At 37.5% G+C, this 22,609-nt stretch overlaps 4 protein-coding genes across 8 annotated transcripts; 1 reads left to right on the forward strand and 3 right to left on the reverse strand.

Moving 5' to 3' along the window:
* Nucleotides 1-538: 538 nt before the first annotated feature.
* Nucleotides 539-2,683, reverse strand: LOC117626485 (dof zinc finger protein DOF1.4-like). The gene is made up of 2 exons (XM_034358200.1): nt 2,535-2,683; nt 539-2,342 (listed from the first exon to the last, which is right to left on the reverse strand). The coding sequence occupies exons 1-2, from the start codon at nt 2,598-2,600 to the stop codon at nt 1,278-1,280; spliced, it is 1,131 nt and encodes a 376-aa protein (XP_034214091.1). The 5' UTR covers nt 2,601-2,683; the 3' UTR covers nt 539-1,277.
* A 7,164-nt stretch (nt 2,684-9,847) lies between these two features.
* On the forward strand, nt 9,848-11,706 carry LOC117624383 (squamosa promoter-binding-like protein 3). The gene is made up of 2 exons (XM_034355587.1): nt 9,848-10,442; nt 11,305-11,706. The coding sequence occupies exons 1-2, from the start codon at nt 10,063-10,065 to the stop codon at nt 11,411-11,413; spliced, it is 489 nt and encodes a 162-aa protein (XP_034211478.1). The 5' UTR covers nt 9,848-10,062; the 3' UTR covers nt 11,414-11,706.
* Nucleotides 11,707-12,178: 472 nt separating this feature from the next.
* LOC117624382 (mitochondrial arginine transporter BAC1) lies at nt 12,179-14,809 on the reverse strand. 2 transcript variants are annotated; one of them, XM_034355586.1, is made up of 8 exons: nt 14,483-14,809; nt 13,917-14,006; nt 13,670-13,771; nt 13,413-13,517; nt 13,240-13,338; nt 12,944-13,132; nt 12,740-12,838; nt 12,179-12,628 (listed from the first exon to the last, which is right to left on the reverse strand). In XM_034355586.1, the coding sequence occupies exons 1-8, from the start codon at nt 14,573-14,575 to the stop codon at nt 12,494-12,496; spliced, it is 912 nt and encodes a 303-aa protein (XP_034211477.1). In that variant the 5' UTR covers nt 14,576-14,809; the 3' UTR covers nt 12,179-12,493. The 2 variants fall into 2 exon arrangements, 1 of the variants encoding a protein (XP_034211477.1); XR_004585312.1 differs by having other exon boundaries at nt 12,944-13,338; nt 13,670-13,801; nt 14,483-14,509.
* Nucleotides 14,810-15,078: 269 nt separating this feature from the next.
* LOC117625106 (glyoxysomal processing protease, glyoxysomal) lies at nt 15,079-20,661 on the reverse strand. 4 transcript variants are annotated; one of them, XM_034356695.1, is made up of 14 exons: nt 20,528-20,661; nt 20,398-20,444; nt 20,114-20,291; nt 19,953-20,000; nt 19,726-19,806; nt 19,083-19,205; nt 18,709-18,801; nt 18,492-18,595; nt 18,253-18,338; nt 18,076-18,170; nt 17,253-17,991; nt 16,287-16,485; nt 15,888-15,979; nt 15,079-15,653 (listed from the first exon to the last, which is right to left on the reverse strand). In XM_034356695.1, the coding sequence occupies exons 1-14, from the start codon at nt 20,591-20,593 to the stop codon at nt 15,391-15,393; spliced, it is 2,214 nt and encodes a 737-aa protein (XP_034212586.1). In that variant the 5' UTR covers nt 20,594-20,661; the 3' UTR covers nt 15,079-15,390. The 4 variants fall into 4 exon arrangements, 3 of the variants coding, with proteins under 3 accessions (XP_034212586.1, XP_034212588.1, XP_034212587.1); XM_034356697.1 differs by having other exon boundaries at nt 18,709-18,855; XR_004585413.1 differs by lacking the exon at nt 15,079-15,653 and having other exon boundaries at nt 16,287-16,531.
* Between the last annotated feature and the right edge of the window lie 1,948 nt (nt 20,662-22,609).

Genomic DNA, 22,609 nt, shown 5'->3' on the forward strand with positions numbered 1-22,609 from the left:
GACCAACTGCTCTAACTCATATGAGGTAATTTAATAGACATACTAGTTAGCTAAATAGAATGAGCCAGTGTCGAATTCAATATACATTTATTCACCTTATCTTAGTTATTGCCATGTGAAATGTTCATCATGTACGTGCATAAAGAATCTCCACCACTCCATGATCCATATGCGTCTACTAGCTTTAGTACTATATATACGGGGAGAATAAAGAGTTCCACTAGAGCCAGTATACTATAGGCCAAGGAACGTACCTTCAAAATCAATATATATATATATATATATATTTGTCTCCATAGAATAATTCCCATGAATGAAATCCAATATACTTTTCTTGAGGTTCACATTAATTAATCTCATGCTAGCCTATAAAAATGTGAGCTACAATTTATATACATACATATCATGCAATAGTACAGCACTATTGACAGATCTATAATTGTTTTGGTTTGAAAATATCAGCATTTATTCTTTCTCATAATCCAAAATTCAAAACCAGTAACATCAACTACAATGAAAATAGCAGAAACTAAACAAGTTGAAGAAAAGACATATATATAGATATATATAAATTAATTACGTACCCACATTGCAATAACAATTGTCTCCCATCTCTTCTCTTGTATACCATTATACCCAATTAACCCCATTTCCCCCCTCCCTCTAAACACACCCATCCCATCCCCAAGAACAAAGTAAGGAATTAAAAATAAATTATTGGTTCCTTCCTCTCCTTCCTGATCATATAGATCATCACCATTGACATTAACACAAGTAAACCCACCACCCCAACCTAGCTAATAACAAATACATACGAGAATTAGGAAACAGTGTCATGCATATTATATATACATCTACAAAACAAACACACCAACTTACTGCACTAGAAGAAGCTCTCTAGTCATGATCTTGATGATATATAGTTGATATTCGAGGCAGTGAGACGAAGAAGATCCGAGGTTCCTCTCAGCGCAATTTTGGTGGGGGGGCTCTCAACCTTGATTAATAAAACTGATCAAGAGGCTGATTAATTCTCTAATTGCTGCTGACATGAACACTCCGATCCCAGCTCCTGCCGTCCTCGCTTCAATAATATTATGAAGCTATACCCTTGACTTCTTTTTTTGTTTCTTTTTCTTCAACTTTTTTGAAACCCACACCCAGTAACAAAAACCAATTACCAACCAACTAAGAAAACCTAAAGCTAAGAAAGAACCAAAATCACTTGAGATAATGATGAAATTGAAAAATGATGATGTTGATGAATTTGGCATCTGCTAGATCAGAGAAGAGACTGAGGACCCAAGATTTGATGGATCATGCCAATTAGCACCAAGAGTCGTTGAGCTCCAGTAGAGACTGGGATCCGAGAGCCCCATTTGCTCTGTCATCTGATTCTGGCAATTCATATTACCATTCACATTATTGTTGTTGCTATTATTATTCCACTCCAACCTGTTCTGACCAGCCTGATCTTCAACTTTCACATCTTTCGCGGCACCACCAGCCTCACCGGTATTGCCGGCTGCTATATGAAGGTCTTCAAAGGGTAGTAAGGACTGGAAATACTGGTTATGATTAGGCCCTCTAGCTTGAATATCTTTAAAACTACCCCCATTGAGGAACTTAGAAGCAAGCACAGAAGCCATAGTTGGAGTGGTGGTGGTAGTAGATGGAGAAGTACTAAAAATGGAGCTATAATTGGAAGAAGGAAGTGATGAATTCGATGTGGGATTAAACCTGTTTCGATAATTATCACCAGACATGAAAGTACCTGCTGATGAAAACCCTAACCCCAGCTGAGCATGATGATGATTCAACTGATGAAGATCAAACCCAGAAGCGGAACTTGGACTGTCCATAAAAGGGTTACTAGGCAACCCATAAAACATTGGGTTGATCTGATCTATCTGGGATGGTTGTGAAGGAGGGTTTGAATTACTATTATTATTGTTAGCAGTGTTGCTTGGAACTGAAGAAGAAGAAGAAGAAGCTCCATCCATGGCTGACGACGATGATGAGCCAGGCCTCTTCACACGCTTGTTCTTTCTACACCCACCGCCGACCGGAACGTTCCTGAGAGTCCCCCCTCTGGTCCAGTAGCGCTTGCAGGCCTTGCAGAAGTGCCTTGGCTGAGACAAGCTGTAGTTGTTATAGTAGCAGAACTTGGTGTTTGATGAATCGCAGCGTGGACACTTGAGGGCTTGTTGCTGTAGTTGGAGCTGCTCTTGGCCTGGTTTCTCCATTATCCGAGTAGCTGGTGATGATGTTGATGAAGACATGTTATTGTTCAAGCCCTTTTGATGGTGATCATCGATTTGAATATTATCTTGCTGCTGCATCTACAGAAATTTTTTTGTGAAAGGAAAAAGGAAAGAAAGAGGGTTTAGGCGGTGGTGTTAGGGTAAAAAGAACAACACAGGAGAAATATTCTCTTCCAAGAGCTAAGCAACAAAAGTTGTGTCATGTTTTGTCTAATAATTGAGAGAGAGAGAGAGAGAGAGAGAGAGAGAGAGAGTGAGAGAGAGGTGAACCTGTGGCCATTCGTTAGTAGTTGAAGAGATGAGTACCATCTTCTCATGATCACAGTTGCTCAACATGTTTCTGTTTGAGAAGGAATCGTTGAAACAAAGAGTAAGCAGACAAAGAGCAGGTGGCGACGTGAGTCTTTCTTGATGGGGTTGAAATATTATGACTATGAGAGAGAGAGAGAGAGAGAGAGAGAGAGAGAGAGAGACCAAGTCGTGTGATTACATGAGAGAAGAAATTAATTAACTAGTTAACTACTTTGAATCCAATTTTCACGTGATGAGGTTGTGGAGGTCTAAAATCGATTTTGAGAAGACCGATTATTTTAATGGGGAAGAATATTGAGGGCATTCGAAATCCGAGAAGCGGACAGGGAGATAATGTAGCATTAGAGATGAATCTTTTGGGCGGTTCAAGAAAGAGAGAGAGAGTAGCTACGACTACACATTCCTATATGATTAACAACATAACATACATTCCTTAATTTTGCATAGAGATAGTAGCAGCAAGTAAATTAGATAAGTATAGAGGGAATCCCTAGAGCCCAATATTCGATGCAGTCTTCACAGCAAATCCCACTTCCTCTTTTTTGTTTTCTTTTACTTTACTTATTTAATTATGGGGTCACCACCACCATGTTGATTGTTGTGTGGTTGTGGCACCTAATTAATATATATATATAGTACATATGGCTGGCCCTCAGCTCCCATGTATCAACATGTTACATATCCCCATTTCCACAACAATATCTAATCATCCAAATTGAATCATGTAATTATTAATTTGACGGGACACCATATTGTGGAAAATGATTTCTCAACAACATGAAAATGAGCTTGTAAATATGTTAATGATTTTGTAAGACGCATGTTTTTGCAATTAGGTATTTGCATATATAATCAATACAAAAGTACAAGATATATGTTTGTATGAAGGAGGGAAATATTCATTTGAAATAGGGAAGGGTGAAAATTCCAAAGAGAAAGAGACAAGAGGGCACCATGTGGCTGTCTACATCCCAGACTACTCAAAGCACACAACAAAGAAAGACTACCACGCTTTATTCTCGAGGGCTCTTGCTGTACCTTGCACTTCTTGTTCCTCTCTCTACCACCCTCCTTCCCAGTTTGGCAATATATTACAAAGACCAAAAAAAACGAAAAAAAAAAACCGTTAATGGTGTCACAAAGAAAGAGAGAGTGTGGAAAACCAAAGCATAGTGCAGGCAGAAGCAGAAGCAGAAGCATGTGGTGGGCAGCTCATGAGCTGGTAAAGAGAAAAAGAGAGAAATGGAAAATAAAAAAAGTAACACACAAAAGCATAGACGTTCGGGGAACAAACGGATTTTGTAGTGTCCCGAGGGATCTTCTCCTCCTTCCCTACAACCCATCATTATTCTTCCCTCTCTCTGCCTGTTACACTGTTAAACCTTTAATTTGATAATTAAAAAATATTACTATCTATCATGCATGTTGGTCTTTACTAGATTGAGATCAGATATTATTAATTCTATCAGCAGCAGGTGTAAGACTATTGACTACTGAGCAGCAGAATTAAACTAATCTGGGAAACCAATATATACATAGGTATAGCATGTTAGGGTGATTTAGATAGATCCTACAACTTGAGTTTAATTTATTTATTAACACCCTATATTATGTAGGTTTCTAAAGGGAATGTGCAACTTAAACTAATTAGCCAAATTTGAACCCACTCAGCCCACCCAATGGTTATCCAAAACTGAACATTATCTTAATTAATTTGGTAGTGTTTGTTAATAGTTTGAATTATGATGATGATGATGATGAGGGTGGTGGTGGTAGCTGGACCTCATGGACAATTGGAGGGCCACTCATATAGGTCAATTGTATAGATATATAAATATATATATATATATGTATGTATATATAGGACTGGAAGGAAAGAGGAGAGTGGGTTTGATTTGAGTAGTCAAAGTAGGGGGAGAGACGTGGAGGGTGAGGGTGGGGCCTACACAGGCATTGTCACTGAGCAGTGATGAGGCAGTGACCACCACCACCACCACCACCATCGGACAACACAAGAGATTCCAATTTGGAAAAACATGAAAGAAACCCAACGCGCACGTTAAAAAGTCAAGAAAAGGAAAGCCTCCCTCCCTCCCTCCTCTAATTTCAATTTTCATAAATTTCTAATAATGTAGTGAGGAGAGAAAGCAGTAGAAGAGAAAAGAGATTGGGGATTACGGGGACCATCTCTGATCCAAGCCAATCCAACTGTACCCATCACCCTTGCCAATTTGCCATGCACCATGAGTCCATGACCATGTCCAGACAAACATCTCACTCCCCTTCCATTTTCTTTTCCCTTTGGTCAAGCCATTTATATACATGAGCACTTGTTGTAACCCGAACATATAAAAATTTCTCTCTATACCATACATGGAATCTTATGATGTGTGGCACTGGCAGGAGGAAGAATGCGAATGGAGGCTTTCTAGAACGACGTATTCCATTTGGTGACTTATCCATCATGCATGCATGTACCTGCTGTAATGAAAATGTGAGGAAACGAAGAGGCAGGCAAAGTTATAACAAAGTCGGCATATTCTTTGGCTGACCGAATCACAATCGCAATTCCAATATTCCAGTAATTAAATTAGGGATAAAAAATAAAAAAATAAAAAAGATCGGTGCCCAAATGAAATAAATAATGCTCATGCAGCAGCATGTGGTTCTATATTTGTACTCATAAAGTTGGTGATTATGGGATATAATTATTCCCATTAAGACGTTAAGCATCTCACTCATTCATTCAGCTTGATTTTACCCATCCTGTTGATTTGGAATTTTGGTATGTCAATAATGTTATGCGGTTCTAAATGGGCCATAACCCCACAAGCAAGCGGCTGCCGTAGCATAAAATTCTGGTTAATTGAACCATATCATTAGAGAATCTAATACCAAGCTTATGTTATAATTTAATACAGCTGAGGAAGGACTTAATTGAGTATGGAAGTTTCATGCCGCCCGTCCTGTGGGGCCTTGAGAATGTTGGGGATTAATAAGGACAACTGTCTAACTGGGTGTGCCCTGAAAGAAGTTGAGGTTCCATTTTAAAACCAATTGGCAATGAGGGGAGTAACCCAACTCCTTATAAGCCCTTGCTAGGTTTCTTAACTTTCCAATGTGGGACTTTTTACCTTCACATTCTCACACGCCCCCGTACGTGTGGCGAATTTTCAAGCCTAACACGTGGACAACACATATTGGGTGACGTGGAGCACGTGTGGCCGTTGGGCTTTCACACGTGGGCTAACCCACTCTGATACCATGAAGGAAGTTGAGGTTCCACCCCAAAACCAATTGGCAATGTGGGGAGTAACCCAACTCCTTATAAGCCCTTGCTAGGTTTCTTAACTTTCCAATAGTGGGACTCTTTACCTTCACATTCTCACACTTAAAACATTTATTTTTTTATTTTATTTTTTTTAGTATAAACGATAGTCTAAATTAAAGGAGAGGGAGAATTTCACACAAATACACACAATTATGATGCTATTGTCGTCGGGGTTCGAATATGAGACCTCTAATATGCAAATTAAAGTCCTTTTTCACTGGACTAAATCTCGTTGACACTAATTTATTATATAAAGAGAGATACTAAAATTCCACATGTTGCACGTTGGTAGCCTCAAATCCATGTAAATGGACATGGGATTAGGGGGAGAAAGCGATGTTGATGGAGGTTGCTTCCACTTTCTGAAAATATAAATTAGTTGAGACAATGATAATTTATAGTATAATTGTTGGGATGAAAAAAAATACTAATTAAGAGCTAGCATATATAATGGTAGTGAGAAGGGTGAATCACTCATTCTATAACAAGCTGTCAACAGGTCATGTTTCTCATCCTATATATTTTTATTCGAGCATGCACATAAATTATCATTCCTTCATAATTATAATATGGTTTGGTAATCTTACATTGATTTGATTACGTTGTTGCTTAAACTCTTATGTCCATTATCAATAGTGCTTGTTAAGGAACTTGAACCACAAAACATTTATTTTTAGCGCCTATGAATATTTTTTATTTTTAATACAAGCGACTGGGACAGGGAATTTACATATATATATATATATATTGATAAACGTAGAGCGATAGTATTTTATTAATAAGATAAACAAAAACAAGTACAAAGCAATTAAAGTGCTGAATATGATACAACTTCCCCAGTGACCAAACGCAACAACAAGTTGAATTGATCTGAATTCATTGGGTGTTTGGAGTTTTGAACCTCTGTCCACATGAATGGAGGTAGAATATCTCAACCAACTAAGCTATACCTCACTAACTTTTAGTGACTACAATTCAACCTACTTTTAGTGCTGGTTTTGGGAATTAATAAACCCATATTGGGTTTGGCCCGATATATGATTACGCATGTGTTTGTTCGGCTATTTAGCCTATACTTCAATTTCATTATTATTGTGGATTGACTTTGTTCTAAAATGGGGAAATAATTAGTGACATGATTTTGATAAGTACTTCAAAGTGTTTCACCCCACCCATCCCTCAAATTTTTTTCCTCAATTGATGGGCATTGGTGATATTTAATTAATATGTGGTGTAATGTAATTAGTGGATATGTGCTGTGCTGCATGGCTTTGAAAGTAATTATGATTAGAGAGAGGGGCCAAACCTAGACCTAGATTTAGTCGATCTACTGATTAACCCTCTCTTCAATCTTCAATCTTCATGATATGCAAAGTTTTGGACCTTAATTTAGTCGCATATGGTGAGGTGTAATAATATTATGTTTACTTAAAACTCCAATCACTCTAAGAAAAGCCAAAAATCAAGCCAATTAGTTGTTATGACTCTACCATTGTAGTCCATACTGGTGGTCTCCCTCCCCCCCCCCCCAATCCCTAAGTAGAAGCAATCAATTGGTGTGTCCCTACGAGCAGAAAAACTTCATTATAACGGAAATTACACTGTTTTGCTATTTTCAGTCAATAATGCAATGACACGTAAAAAAGTCATCCCGCACGTCGTTATTGACTGAAAATAACAAAAAAATCTATCACCGTTACATGAAAATCTCTCTCTCCTATAAGACCCTAAAGGTAAGGGTCCAGTTCGTTTATTGCTTCTTCTCTTCTCCTTAAATAACGACCAAAAAACGTATTTTGGTAAGAAGAGTGAGCATGGCCCAACACATAAAACAAAACAATTAGCCCATCGAGCCATTACAAATGACTATGGGCCTGAAATAAGTGAAGGCCCTGGTCTCCAAAGAACGCGGCAGCCACGGTCCAACTTAAATAAAACCCAGCCTAGCTAAAAGCTAGATGCACAGACCCAAAACTTGGAACAATGCTTAAAAACTTCTCGCATGTTTATTTATTTAGATTGAGGGAAGTCGTGAGTCGGTAGGGTGAGAATATATAGGAGAGAGAATGAATGGATACTGAAATCAACTAGTCATGATTATCAATCTAATTTTTAGTTTTTCAGATATTAGATTACAGATTACAATGTAAAACTCTTATATTCTTTTGTTCCGTTCATGTTAGGCAAGGCATAAGGAGTTCAGAATTGGAAAAATTCAAGGCATATAAATTATCACAGAGATTTCATGGCGCACACACACAAATACATGCAAAATAATATATACGTGAAAATGATTTTTGCTAGTATTGTTGAAAGGCTTTGGTCATGTATCTAGTGGATTAGTTGGTCAATATTAGGGCTTCAAGTTTCTTCTAGTGCAGGAGTGCTAATATATACATGAATGAGACCAAAACCAAAATCAAATTCCGGGATGAGCCGAGCCAGATTGAATGCCAAAGTTCTTAAGTTTTGCTCAAATGATTTTTTCAAGCTCGAACTCAGCTCGGCTTATTTGTAGACCAAACGAGCCAAATGAGAGTTGAATTCGAACTCCAATCTATTGTATAGATCCAATTTACCGTCTTAAATAGAAGTAATTTTGGTATAGAATATTTCCACATGTCCCACCTCAGAACATATAATTTTTTTTTTCCCCAGATAGAAAGTTGTGGCCTCCTGATGAGATGCGTGGAACCATGATGCATGCTGTCCTTTCTTCAAAAGGCTCCTCCACTAGATTCTACTAAATTATTTACGTCTACCTTATGGCAACAACTTTTTCCCCACTCGATAACTTCACTGACTTTTATTTCACATCCCACTTTAGAGTTTTCAAATTCCAAACTCTGTTTATATATACATTGAACTTTGATACTAATTAGTAATTAAAACTGGGGATAATAGTTCATTAATTGGTAATTAAACCATGCATGCTTTCCATGTTGCAGAAAAAAACATGCTAGAGGTAGCTCTTGTCTTGGGTTGTACAAATGGGGACCAATATTTATAAATTGCAACGTATGAAAGTGTGGTCCAAGCTGCTTGCTAGCAACAATTGACATAAATTGGTAACAGAAATTGGCCACTTTGTTTGCTGCAAACCAGTTGGCTAACACCATAATGTTAGTGTAAAAACAAAGGAAAGGAAAGAAGGGCCAACAAATATGAGATTCAAGGACATGAAATAATAGATAATAGTACCATATGTGTCAAAGCATGATAGGGCTCTCCCCTTACATCATTGGACCATATAGGTAGGGTTTTCTTTTCACCTTTCACTTTCCAATAATACATTGTGGATGAAGGAATAGTCGCGCTCTCAAGAAAAGGACTGTCAACTATTATAAGGACAAAGCCTCAACTGCATTTCTTTCTTGCCTTGGAAATATATATATATATATATAATCTATATACTTAAACCTAACTCCATATATTTATATGATTCACTGACTGACTGGCTTATCCGGTTTCAGGTTTCTAGCAAAATGACAAATATGTAAATCAAGGAAAATTCTCCAATAAGTATTTTAGGTTAAGGATATTGGTTACATATTTCTAATCCCGATTGTTGGATTGCATGTATATATGTTACATATTAAATCTATCAACACATCTAATGAATGCAATCCGACAACTGAGATTAGAAATATGTAAAAAATCATTAACTTAAATACTTATTGAATCTCCCTGTAAATCAAATCCCATTTGTACAACAATATTGGGTTGTTCAACCAATATTGGACAAGTTAATTCCCTTTGCTCCATGATTGGATTAGACAGAAAACCTATCCTAAAAACGAATTAGATAGTGCAATAGCCACCATGTGAATATGTCTATGTGAATTAAAGTTATAGTAAAAGAGTTGGTGCCTGTTGTTGTGTTGTTGTAGCTGTACACATCATGTACATGATGATGTGGTTTTGTTGGAGGAAATGAGCTTAGCTTTGGCTTTTGTAGGCTTCTAGCTACCATTCACTGTTATCCTTGTGGTGACAAGAGAACATTTGGAACTTGTGGTCCTCACACATAAATCTCTTTCTTTTCCAAAACCCTTTCCTATATCAATGTTTTAGTCTTAGTCTTCTTCTTCTTTGACTCTTCCATCTCTCTCTCTCTCTCATTATTTCTTGCCTTCTCTCCTAATTTTCTCCAAAATGGAATCAAACAGAGCTCATGGGAAGAGGAGCTTGAACTACAAGATGGAGGAAGAGGAAGAGGAGGAGGAGGATGAAGAAGAAGAGCAGGAGGAAGAGGAGGATGATGAAGATACTAACAGATCATCACTAGTGTACGGTGAGGATGACAGGAGGAAAAGAGTGTTGACGGTGAATAGTGCAACTTCTACTCCTAACAAGAGAGGATCTGGTGCAGGAGGGTCTATGGCAAGGCCATCTTGTCAAGCGGATGATTGCAATGCTGACTTGAGTGATGCAAAGCAATACTATCGCCGCCATAAGGTCTGCGGTGTTCATGCCAAGGCTCCGGCGGTGCGTGTGGGTGGAGTTCAACAGCGCTTCTGCCAGCAATGTAGCAGGTCAGTCAATTAACAAACCCTAAACTTCACGCTCATTAATTTCTTACCACATATCTTTTCTTGTGGAGCTAACTTGTTGCTTCATGCTCATAGAACAAAAGATATCTAGTGCTTAAGTGAAATTGCATTTTAATTGAACATTTAGAAACCCCATCAAACCATTTTTGCAAGTTTCATCTTGTTTTTGTTATTGCATTAATTGGTGCATGACTCATCAAGCAAAATAGATTAATCTCTTTTTTTATGGGTAAAATGTTTGGTAATTTTTTCCCTCATCTTGATAATTCATTTTTCGTACGTCCTTCTATATCTTAACCTAAAGTCTTTTCAAAACAAAAGGTGTGATAGTTGGGTTTTTCCAAAAGGATATATAGTTGATGTGAGCTATAATAAATCACGCAATTAGTATGAAAACTTGTTGAATGGCGTTGAGAAGGGGGCACACCATGAACCCCATACTTACAATTTCATGTCATGTCTCACTAGCTCTAAGCCTTTTTCTTTTCTCTCTCCCTTTCTGCCTTACTTTCTTTTGTTTTTTGTGTTTTGATTTCTTGCCTTAGTTTCTATCAATGTAGGTTATCTTTTTTGTACCATTCTTATACTTCATCATTATATAGATCATATCATATAAAGGGCCCATCTAACTGCATAATTACTTATATACAGAATCATGTAGTTTAGTACATATGCAGTGCACAGAAAATAGCTAAAGAAAAAGAGAAAAACAAGATGAAGGAGAGAAAACCATTTACCCCAAAAAAGAAAAAGAGAGAAAGAAGAAGAAGAAGAAGAAAAAGAAGTGGTTTAATTACCATATATTGTGACTCATAAATCCACTGAATTAATGGTGCGTTTACAGGTTCCATAGCCTATCAGAGTTTGATGATAATAAAAGGAGTTGTCGGAGGCGTTTAGCTGGACACAATGAGCGGCGTCGGAAAACCTCCTCTGAATATCATGGAGAGTGAACAAAACCCCAGATCAAATAAGATTATTAAACTGCAGGCATGGTTATTAAAAAGCGAGGATTGCTATATATCTTTCTCATATAAAATGCCTCTTTTCTACCTCTAGCCTAGCGTGCTCTCTCTCTTCTGTCAATCCTCAACCTTGATTATCCACCATTGAATTCTCTTTCTTAATTTTATGTACTTGAAAATTTGCATCTGAAATCCAACAATTATGCATATATAGCTAAGCTAGCTAGTACAACTTCCATCCTCGTGTTTCATATGTGGCTGTGATTCTTGTTCATGCATTAGTTTACTTTTCGTGAAATGCTCTCTCTCTCTCTCTCTCTCTCTCTCTCTCTCTCTCTCTCTCCATGTACGTACTCAAATATGTTTATCATGAATCAGTTCATCACTCCAACAACAACAAAAATTGTGTGGATTGCGCTGGGTTTGGATATAAGTTCGTATAGCGAAATGACTTTAAATGATAAACCACCGCTCGTGTTCATCCATCCATTTTATAACATGTGAATTTAGTAACACCACCTGTTTTCCTGAATGTTAAGAGTGAAATAGAATGTTCTTGTCATTTTAGGGGCTCCTTACCCGTAATACAATGTTTTGTCGGAGGCTAAGTAGACATGGACTTGGAACAAACATTTTACTTCACTGTGTGGAGAAATTTTTTAAAGCTGATCAAATTTACCATATCAAGTGAGCCAAGTTCAGACCCTCTGTCTTTCTTCTTTCATTTAAATGAAAAATTAATACAAAAAACCATACCTAGCGAGCCAAGTTCAGACCCTCTTCTATTTCATCTATTGTTAGTTGAAAGAAAGTACAAATAATTTGAAATCCGGCAGTAATTTTCCACCATCAGTAAAATTGGGCACTCTTCATATGGCGCTTATGACCAAGCGCAACTAAACTAAACATAAGAGCAAAACAAAAAAAGGCTCTAACAAAACACTCTCTAATCTCTAATATTTTCTTGTGGAAAAATATCGTATCATCCCTAGAGTTTGCCCAAGTGAACAATTTTATTTGGCTGGATTTAAGAGGAGTTGACAAATAGGTTAGAAGCATTTGGTATCCTTAGTCACGTTTGATGCCTAATAGCTTTACGGCTACCTCCCAGGCGACAATTGCCGTTGCATTAGCAGGAAAAGCCCGAACGATAGTAGGACCCAAGCCAACATAGCATCCTTTCAATCCAGCCCTTCTGTAAATCTACAGAGAGAGAGAGAGAGAGAGAGAGAGAGAATAAAAACGGCCCATTCAGTCTCTTTTAAATACTGGATTTGGGGAGGGCAGAAGAGAGAGAGGGAAAGGCGTTCTTACCGAGCTCAAGACTTGAAATGGGTTTCTTGAAGAACTATTATCTGGAGCAGTCTGAATTATGGTTTTTGCCACATCCAAGGGTAGAACAGCAGACCAAAACTGGAAGAACGTTAAGAAGAAAATCACAATTTAGAAGTCTAGTGTCTAGTGTAATAGTAATGTGAACATGCATATTAGAGAAGGCCAAATAGTGGAGATGCATACCGCTATACCACCAAGGCCACCACTAGCAATCCCAACTCCCACGTCAATCAAGTTTCTGTGGTCAGGTGAAGCAGATTTCAGATGTAAATGCATGTGATAGCGGACATGCTCATAAATGCTAAAGAAGACTGCATTTCCAATAGATTCTCTTAACAATGTTGTAAAACCTCCTCGAAAAATTCCTCTAACCTGAAAATCTTTCCATCAGCTAAAAAGATCATCACAAATTATATGTTTGCCAGAAGGCACGGTATTTTCTTCCTTTTTTCAGTCATGAAAGAACAGTATTTTCTCACCCCATCATTTTTTACAGTTTTAAGTGCACAATCAAGAGAACTGTCGTATCTTCTGGACATTGGGACCAAAGAGTCTGTGCCTTGAACTTGCATCCTACACTGGAAAAGCTCAGTGTAATAAGCATACCATGAGAAAAAACTGCACAATCTAAAACCCCTTGAGCTCCTCTTACCTTCACCAGCTCCGACGGGCATAATATAAAACTGATGATTGCTCCACTATAAGCTGCAGATGGAATTATGACTTGGAGCTGTGGCCCTGCACCTTGTGCGCTTCCCTAGAAGTGTCATTATGGTTAAGAAGAATGTTACATGACAACCATATAACAGATAAACAATTTCTCTACAGAAATATGCATCTAACAGAAGCGATTATATAGATCATTGCCAAATAAAAGCAGCAAAGTTTACATTTCATTTTCATTCAAACCTGCAGTGACTGTTTCATTTGCGAATACATGCCAAAAAGAAGTGAACTCTCGAAAGCCATCCCCACAAAAGATGATGTTGCACCTCTGTAAAGTCCTTTAATCTGCCAAGGACCCAATATCAGTCAGGTTTCCTGGAAAAGATGATGAGAAAATTCAATTTCTATAACATAGTTCCTTTTTCAAAAGAAAAAAGGTGCTAGATTGTAATGCAAGAGATATCTAGCTAGAGAAAGTGCAGGATCATACCCCTTCAGTCTTTAGTATCCTCGCAGTACAATGAAAACTATTCCTGTACGTAATCCCATGTGCTACAGTGTTGTGTTTTTGCATCTTCACCTAATTAAACAAGTATTACATACATAAGAAATTCACATTCGGAGAAAAGCACAATTTTACACACAAGAAAAATGGTCCGCCCATTCTCAGTTCATAGAAATATCTCAAAGGCAAACAGCATCCTGAAATCATCAACTATAATGTGACAACGATACAGGAAGTGATTGAAAGATTACAGCCTGGTAGTGGGAAAAGTGACAAAACGTTAAGCTAATGCATATCTAAGTAAGGAAAATTAAGCTTGCTTTCTGTAACATTACTAACTTTGTAAAATCAAACTGATCCAATGTTGTTCAGCCAAAATTTAAACTACCCAGATGCCAAAAACTAAACTTTGGCGTTAGTTCATACATTCTACTTCCAAGTCCTATCAATTACACTTAAAAAAAGAGGTTTTTAAAACATACCCATGAAAATAAACTTCACAATCTTTAAACCACTGAAAGTTCAACAACTTGAAATTAATATGAATTTACCTTGATGGTGTCAAAGGGATGGCCAATGGCAACAGTGGCGACGCCGGCGAGCAAGCCTGCCACGTACTCCTTGTAACCGGAACTATCCGCCATCTGCCTCTCCCTCTCTCTCTTTTCTCTCTCTCGTTTTGTTATTTCTGGGCTTTTATCATGGTGTCTTTATACGTACTTCGTCTCCCTCACTCTCTCTGAGATTTTAGTGAAACATCTAAGACGGTTAGACCAGAGCAGAGAGGCGGCGAAAAGCGAGTCTTCAGGTCAGGACCGCCCCATACAAATTCTTATTGGGTTCCTGCGGCCTGCATTTGTATTTAGGAAGGGTCTCATATCCGATTTACCACCCCCCTCCTTATGTCTTTTAGCTTGGTAAGTGCGATGTGAGTCACTGAGGCCCACTCTCAAAATATTGCCTTGTCCAGTCCAGGAATTGCTCCCGTTTTTTTTTGTTTTTTATTTTTATTTTTATTTTTATTTTTTTTTATAATTATTTTTTAAAACAAACAAAATAAGAAAACTTTAAGCCGCGCTCCCACGCATGTGGATAGACTAGTATACATCAATGTTATATTCAGATTGTATGAGTAACTGGCAAAAAGTAAAAACAATCAGGTATTTTCCGTTTTTTGTTCTAAAAATCGAAAGGTTTTCATTTCTTTGGAAACCTGCAACAAATTAATGTCACATATGCGATATACAACAGTAGAAGACAATGTTGTCCGGAACGAAGGAACATTATTGGGCATTGCACACGGCTTTCCTATGAAGTTGCAAACTTCTTCTGCCCATGGAATTTTGGCCCAGTCTGTGAAGTCAGTGAAGAAGCAGAGTAACACAATGAAACCTGATCCCGGTTTTTCTTTACTGATGCCTTTCAGTTCGGTACAAGTAAATTGCTGGATGCTCATAAGTCATAACTTGCTAGGAACAGCATCGTTAGAAAGTCTTCCTGCCTTGCCAAGTTGAGTTGGCTTTGTAAACGCATCTTGTCTTTCAGCTATAAATTTTGCAAAACGGGAACCTTTCCCTTCATTGTTGTTCTCTTGTCGTAGTGACTCTGGCATATGAGGCAAAGGAGGGGGCTTGGGAGACACAGGTGGCATCAATGCCCATACGGAAGAAATATATTTGTTTGGTTGGTCAAGAACTTGGAGAAGTGAAATATCCTGCATGTCTGTCGGAAGAAAAACCACAGTTGTCAGATCTCCCCATTGCTTACCCTTTTGTTACTCCCCTTTTTCGATAATCAGGAAAAACATATTCACATTAAAAAAACATGTCAAACTAAACCACACATCTTGATACTGTATACCAACACCAAAAACAAAACAAGTTCAAGCACCTACAATGACTTTGAACCATCAAAACAAGTGCAATAAAAAGTTAACAGAATGTATGAATAAATAACCTTTTGCGAACTTGAAGATGGGGAGGAGGGCCGCACATGGAATGCTGAAGTTCAGATGCGGTATAACGGTTCCTCCACCATGCCTTGCATTGCTGTTTCAAAAAATATATCTCATTAAACATGGAAGTTCTATCAGCAAAGAGTGAGGGACATATAAATAAAATGAACACATCTAAGATTTGAAGTGATGATGCTGATGACACAGAAAGCAGCCTTAACAACAATGTAGCAGAGAATGATATGATGTCCACCAAATTATCCTTATTTTAGTGCTTTATTTGATTTCAATAGCATCACAGCCAACATCGTGATAGAAATCACAAAATTTAGAGTCTTCATATCATGGCCATATGTAATGCAAGAATACAATCAACCCACAAAAATTTAGTTTCTTCATACCTTGTAACAAGTCCAATCATATGACCATCTGAATTAATAACAGCGCCACCACTACCACCAGGATGGACAGCAGCTGTTGTTTCAAGCATCACGGGAAAATGTCCTTGAGTATTTCCTGGTTGGTCGGGTTGATACGAGAGTGGAAACTTTGCTTTCACAACTTTTGCGACCACACCAGAACAAATTGATGGGGAGAAGCCTAATGGAATTAATCTCAATCAGGACATGAAACATAAGTGGACTGTCTAAATCAAAAAAACAAACAAGAAGCCAATTATTGGAAACACATTCCATAACAAAGATAAGAGCATGTGTACAATTAGTCCTTCTTAAGTCATGTCATGGCACTAAGATTCAACATCTATTCTTTAGAACTATTGCATCAGTACTAGTGCCAAGTAATGCAGCACAGGCAAAGAAGAAAAGTTCAAGGATCTGCATAACTGGGCATACATCTAATCAAATTGCAATGCACATAGATGCTAAGAATAGTAAAGAGTAAAAAAAAATTACATCCAATAAATTGGACCACGTATGTCACTTATTTCTGTACAGTACATCTTTATTAAGATTGTACAAAATCTAAAGAAAGATTTCTAACAGTACCATATGAGAACTCTTTAGCACTTGATAATGTCAAAATTCAAGTCTGAAACAGAAACTTGCACTAGGCAGAAACTCTAGATAATTGTCTGCCAAAAGAGTTTAAAACTATATTAGGAGACAAATACTAATGAATCCAACCCTCATAGATATGTTAAATCACTTGGTAAATTATTTGATTAAATAACTACATCAACTGGACTAACAATGACATGCATCATCAACAACAAAGATAGGTGTGACTTGTGAGATCTTCTATCAAGGTGGCAAGTAGACAAAAGCAAATGATACATTTCCAGGGGGAATCCAAATTCAAACAATAAAAAACAAGAGGATGAAAAGAAGCTATAAGCAAGGTTATACCGCATCTTGGTCCAAATAGTCCATGTCCAACAACATATGCCTTTGATCCTACAGATGGAGATGAAAAATCCTTGGCAATTGGGGAAAGATGATCTGCAATGTGCTTGAGCTGCAACAGGGAAACATCCAAAGGTCCTTTACAAATATACACTACTTTAGCATCACACCAAGTCCAAGGGTCTGTATGATCCAGGCGGACATGTATGTTTCTATGACCTCTGTAAGATGAACTCAATTTATGTCCTCCATATTCATCACCCACAAAGAGATCTGCATTATTGCGAATCCTTGGCAGAAAACCTTCACTCTTTTGTTTGCCATATAGTTCACTATGCCCTGGTGATACAGGTCCATCAGACAGTGCCTCAGAATTGGATCCATGCTTTCCATCACTTGCGGTTCTTTTACCAAATCTCCATGGTTCCAACAAGTGAGCATTTGTGAGTATGAGACCTTGCCTGTTAAGAAAGACACCAGATGCCCATACTCCATCATCCATGGTTATAAGACAAACAGAACCAATTGCCTTCTCAATGTGTGATGGGGATGAGCAATTAGAATAAAGATGCTCCTGAATATGCGTTATGGGTCCATTTGAGTCGTGGCTGTCGGCTAAAAATGTCTTCCCTACAGCATTTAAGTTTCTCTTGTCATAATAAATCCCTTTTTCTGCATAACGGGGCACCTTCTGCAGCAAGTCACTGCAAGCAGTTGCAATGGCTTCCCATGAAATCACCAGCTGTTACCCAAGACTAGAATTTTGGATGACATGTTAAGAAAAATAAATTTCAGACTGTCACACAGGCAAATGCTCTCAAGTTACCTGAATCTCAGCCCCACTAGTCTTCTGCCTCAATGGTCTAATCAAAATACCAATAAGTTGTGCATGCTCATTCAAAACTGGACCACCTTCCCCTCCTGGTAGATTTATAATTAATATGGAATCAGAGACCAATGGCATGAAAAGAACAATAGATACTATTTCAGGTTATGCTCGTACCGGGAAGACACCGTATGTCAGCCATCAGCAATGAACTATAAGTTGAATTAGGAGGATAGCAGTTGGAAATGGATCCCACTGATATACTGAGGTAGGAAGCCAAAGAATTAAATCAGGCATCAATAGGATGAAACAATTAGACTTTAGATAAAACCAGAGCGAGAGTGAGAGATAGAGCATAGATAATATCAGACAGGACCAGAAACATAACATATTTTTATACAGAGAAGATAAACTACCTGTTAAAGAAGTGCACAGGTGAGAGGACACCAAAAGGAGAACCCACAGCCACAAGAAAGTCCCCCTTTTTAGTGGAGGATGATATGGTTATGTTTGGCACGTCCTGAACAGAAACAATTAATTATCACTCTCACAAATGGACTCATATTCAGTATCTTGAGTTATGAATCTTCGCCAAAACTGTATGCTAAACTGAATTTAAGAGCATAAATTCACCTTGGAAATTAAGGATACTCCAAGAATGGCAATTCTTGTAGTTGACTTGCCTGTAAGACTTGAATTCCCCAATTGTCCGACTGCCGAGTCCACCTGGTTATCCATGACAGATGATGTACTGTCACAGTCCAGATTAACAAAAAACCTCTTTCACATTACATGAAAAACATTAAAACGGATCTCTTTATCATGTTAGCTTCTGCAGCATTCTCCCAACCAACCAGATAAGGAAGAACTGCTCAATTCATCAGTGAGGGTTGTTATGGATTTCTCAATTAGTTGCTTTCCACGTCACATGACACAATTATCTCTACAAGAGATCTGCACAGGATGATAACTTTTGCATTAATTCCCAAAACAGAAACACCTCATACCTGGGTCTGAGGAGCATTACCATGTGAGGCTAAAGACCAACCGACCTCCCATCCGTGATCTGGGGAGCTTAAAGAAGCTTCAATAACTGATTGGAGAGCAACAGCAGAAGCAGGAACGTCAATCTATAAGGTACATTAGTTTGATCAATATCAGAAGCCACGTATGGTTTAGAATGAGTATCGAGCATACAGTAAATACAAGCAAATATGAGAAATGAAAGATATATCATTCACTTTATTTATTAAATCAGTGACCAACCATTAAAATTGACTTTGAGATTGCAGTCTCATCTTATTTCATATAATAATCAAGCTATTGACACGTTTTTAAGAACATAATTCAGGTCAAGTTTATTTTTCCACTACCAGTTAATACTTCATTTCCCTTTGATAGGTGACTGCATGACGGTCATGAATATGTTTACAAAATTAGATAAAATAAAATAAAATACTTTCATTTTTTTTACATAAATCAACCAAAGTGCTAATGATCACATGAACGGTTGTCAACTAGGCACAAAAGAAATAAATGGTGGAAATCCTCCGACAGAGAGCTGCTATTGTTGCAAGCTCCTTCTACATCAATTCTACACTCAAATGTATAGTGTTAGTCAATTAAACAACTGGATAAGCAAAATCCTACTAGCATTAACAGCTGTGCTGCAAACCAGCACGGAGGCCCTTTATCCAAATCTTCAGAATCTTTGTGGAACCTCATTTCATCCTGTCAAAGAAAACACCTCAAATAGTCAGACGCTTATATCTAACCCCATAAAGTAACGTATACAAAAATCTTCAGTTAAAATTTGTCAATATGCATGAAATAATTATGAAAAATAAAAAAATTGGGTTTGTGCTATATTGCTATACCTCTACCATTATATCAATCTGAACCCCAGGAATCAACTGAGGCCTGCCCTGCAAGGTACCAAAATAATAAATAAATAAATAAAAGCAAAGCAAATGCATTACATATCAACCCCAGTACAAAATTTAGCAAAAAAGGTAAATCATCGCATACTAATTTCAACCTGGGTAAGGCCCTCTCTGTGTTGCAGAGAGAGAAAAGGCTCAACAATGGAGGCAACAGTCACAACCAGAGCAGGAGACCGTTCACTGTCGCCGCCAAAGAGTTGCTGAGCAACATCAGAGTCGTAAAGGGTGTTCGGCAATAGCATTCCAGACGCTGATATAGTCGTCGTCCCAGAGCTACACATAACCAAATCAATACAAACAAATCAGAAAACAAAACAAAATGAAATTAGGAAATTATATAAATATATATAGGTTAATTATGAACAGAAACTTGGCTTACTGGTAGTGATGGAAAGCGTGGTTTCGCATTTTGAGGCCCTTTGGGTCCTATGTGGAGAAGGTTTGCATAATCAGATAGCAGAAGCTCAGAGAAAAATTAGAAGAGGGATAACGACTAAAGAGAAACTTACAGGGCCTTTGACTCGGACCATGACGGCTAAATTACGAGCGAAATCGACGATCTCCGGTAAACCCATAATAAGGAAGAGAAGATGGTGTTCTTGTTCTGAGTGCCCGATTCTGATAACAGAGTGGGGTTCGCATAAGTACATATACCTTTTATGAAAACCAACAACAACAAAATAGAAAAAAAGGAAGACGGAAAAGTGACTCTCCCCTATTTTACCGCTCTAAAAATTTACTTACCCGCCCTGTCAATAATATTATATTTCAGTTTCGTAACTTATTAAGAAAGTTGTCCTTATTATTTCGCTTTACACGAAAAATGTCCTTATTATTGGTTATAAGAAAGTTCTGTGTGGCTATTGAATTATATTATTGATGATCTTATTGTAACCAATACTTTGAAATTTACTTCTTTTCAATAGGGTTATGTCATGCACTCATGTTATTATTATTTTTATTTGGCTTTTTAGTTGTCATAATTCCTGAATTTAGACTCGATTTATATTTTGTTCTTTGAATTCGCAAAATGGTTGTTGTAATCCCTCAACTCCACTTTCATTAGTAGTGTTGGTCCTTTGGTCATATTTGTAAAATTTCCTCTTAAAATTAAGGGATTTTCAACCATTTTATCCCCCGAACTATGACCATTGTAATTTAATCCCATTAACTAAAAAATTAGCCAATTTACCCCCTTGAATAATTTTTATCACCAATTTCACACCCTACGTTAGATGTTATGAGATTTCATCCAATATTCCATCAAATCCAACCACATGAGACGCACGTGTGGCCTATTTGGAGGGTATTTTCATCCTTGTATTCATCATTCCTCATCCCCTCCTCAACCCTAATTCTCTTGCTCTTCTCCTCAATTTCCTTCACTTCCAAAACCCCAATCTTACTCTCCAATTCCCTAACCCACTTCTCACTCTTATCTTTGGCCTTCTACAGGCTCTTAAGGTCTTTCTCCAAGCTATCAATTTTTGCTCCTTTCCCAAAACACGCTTCAGCTTTGCAACTTCATTATTCACCTCCTCCCCTTCGACCATCGTTGAGATAATGTCTTTGTTGGAGCCTTGTTTTGTTTGATCTCCAACTTCATCTCCCAGAGTTTCTTCTTCGTCTCCTTCTCGCCACTCTTCAACGAATGAGATTACCCACTTCACTTTGAAAGTTTGAAATATGGTGGATGAGGTTTGGGAGTTTTTATCAAAAATAGCCAAAATTTACCCCATACTTTCATAAATGTCAGTTTTTATAAAAACTTTCAAAAATAGCAAAAAACTCACCTAAAATTACTCAAACACCCTCATAAGTAAAAACCCACAAAAACCTTATAAAAAAAAAAATGCAATCTTTGTTTTCAATTTGATTTTAAACATCTATAAAACACAAAGGTTTGATCCCATGTTATATCATTGGAGGAGTTGAACCATGAATATGACTTGATTCCTAGCTAGTCCGAGTACTGCATCCACCCAACATTGATAGAGTTATTGATTCATCTCCATTATCTAATTACTTAATTATCTCTAATAAGCCATATATTTGTATTATATATTTAACAAGGCATTTATAGAGTTATTGATTCATCTCCGCAATGTTAAAGTTCATATCGGAATCTAATTAGCAACTTTGAAGTCCATATATGGCTGACAAAGGGTTGTGCGTGGCCTCCAATGGTGATAGCATCAACATGGCTGACGACAACAAATAATACCAAAGCTTCGAGCCCAATGACAGAGATGACAGATACTAACATAGGGGAGTTTTTATGTTTAAAATCAAATGAAAACATAGATTACAGGTTTCATATTTTGCTTTTTTAGGTTTTTGTGGGTTTTAGTTTTGAGGGCATTTGAGTATTTTTAAGTGAGTTTTTGGCTATTTTAGAAAGTTTTTATAAAAACTGACATTTATGAAAGTATGGGATAAATTTTGGCTATTTTTGATAAAAACTCGAGGTTTGGGAAGGAAGGGCTTAAAAGAACGAAATAACCCTCAAAATATCTCACATGTGGTCAGGTTTTACGGGAGATTGGATGAAATCTCATAAAATCTAATGCCATGTGTTAAATTGGTGATAT

This window comes from Prunus dulcis, chromosome 4, assembly GCF_902201215.1.
Source record: "Prunus dulcis chromosome 4, ALMONDv2, whole genome shotgun sequence".
NCBI lineage: Eukaryota > Viridiplantae > Streptophyta > Magnoliopsida > Rosales > Rosaceae > Prunus > Prunus dulcis.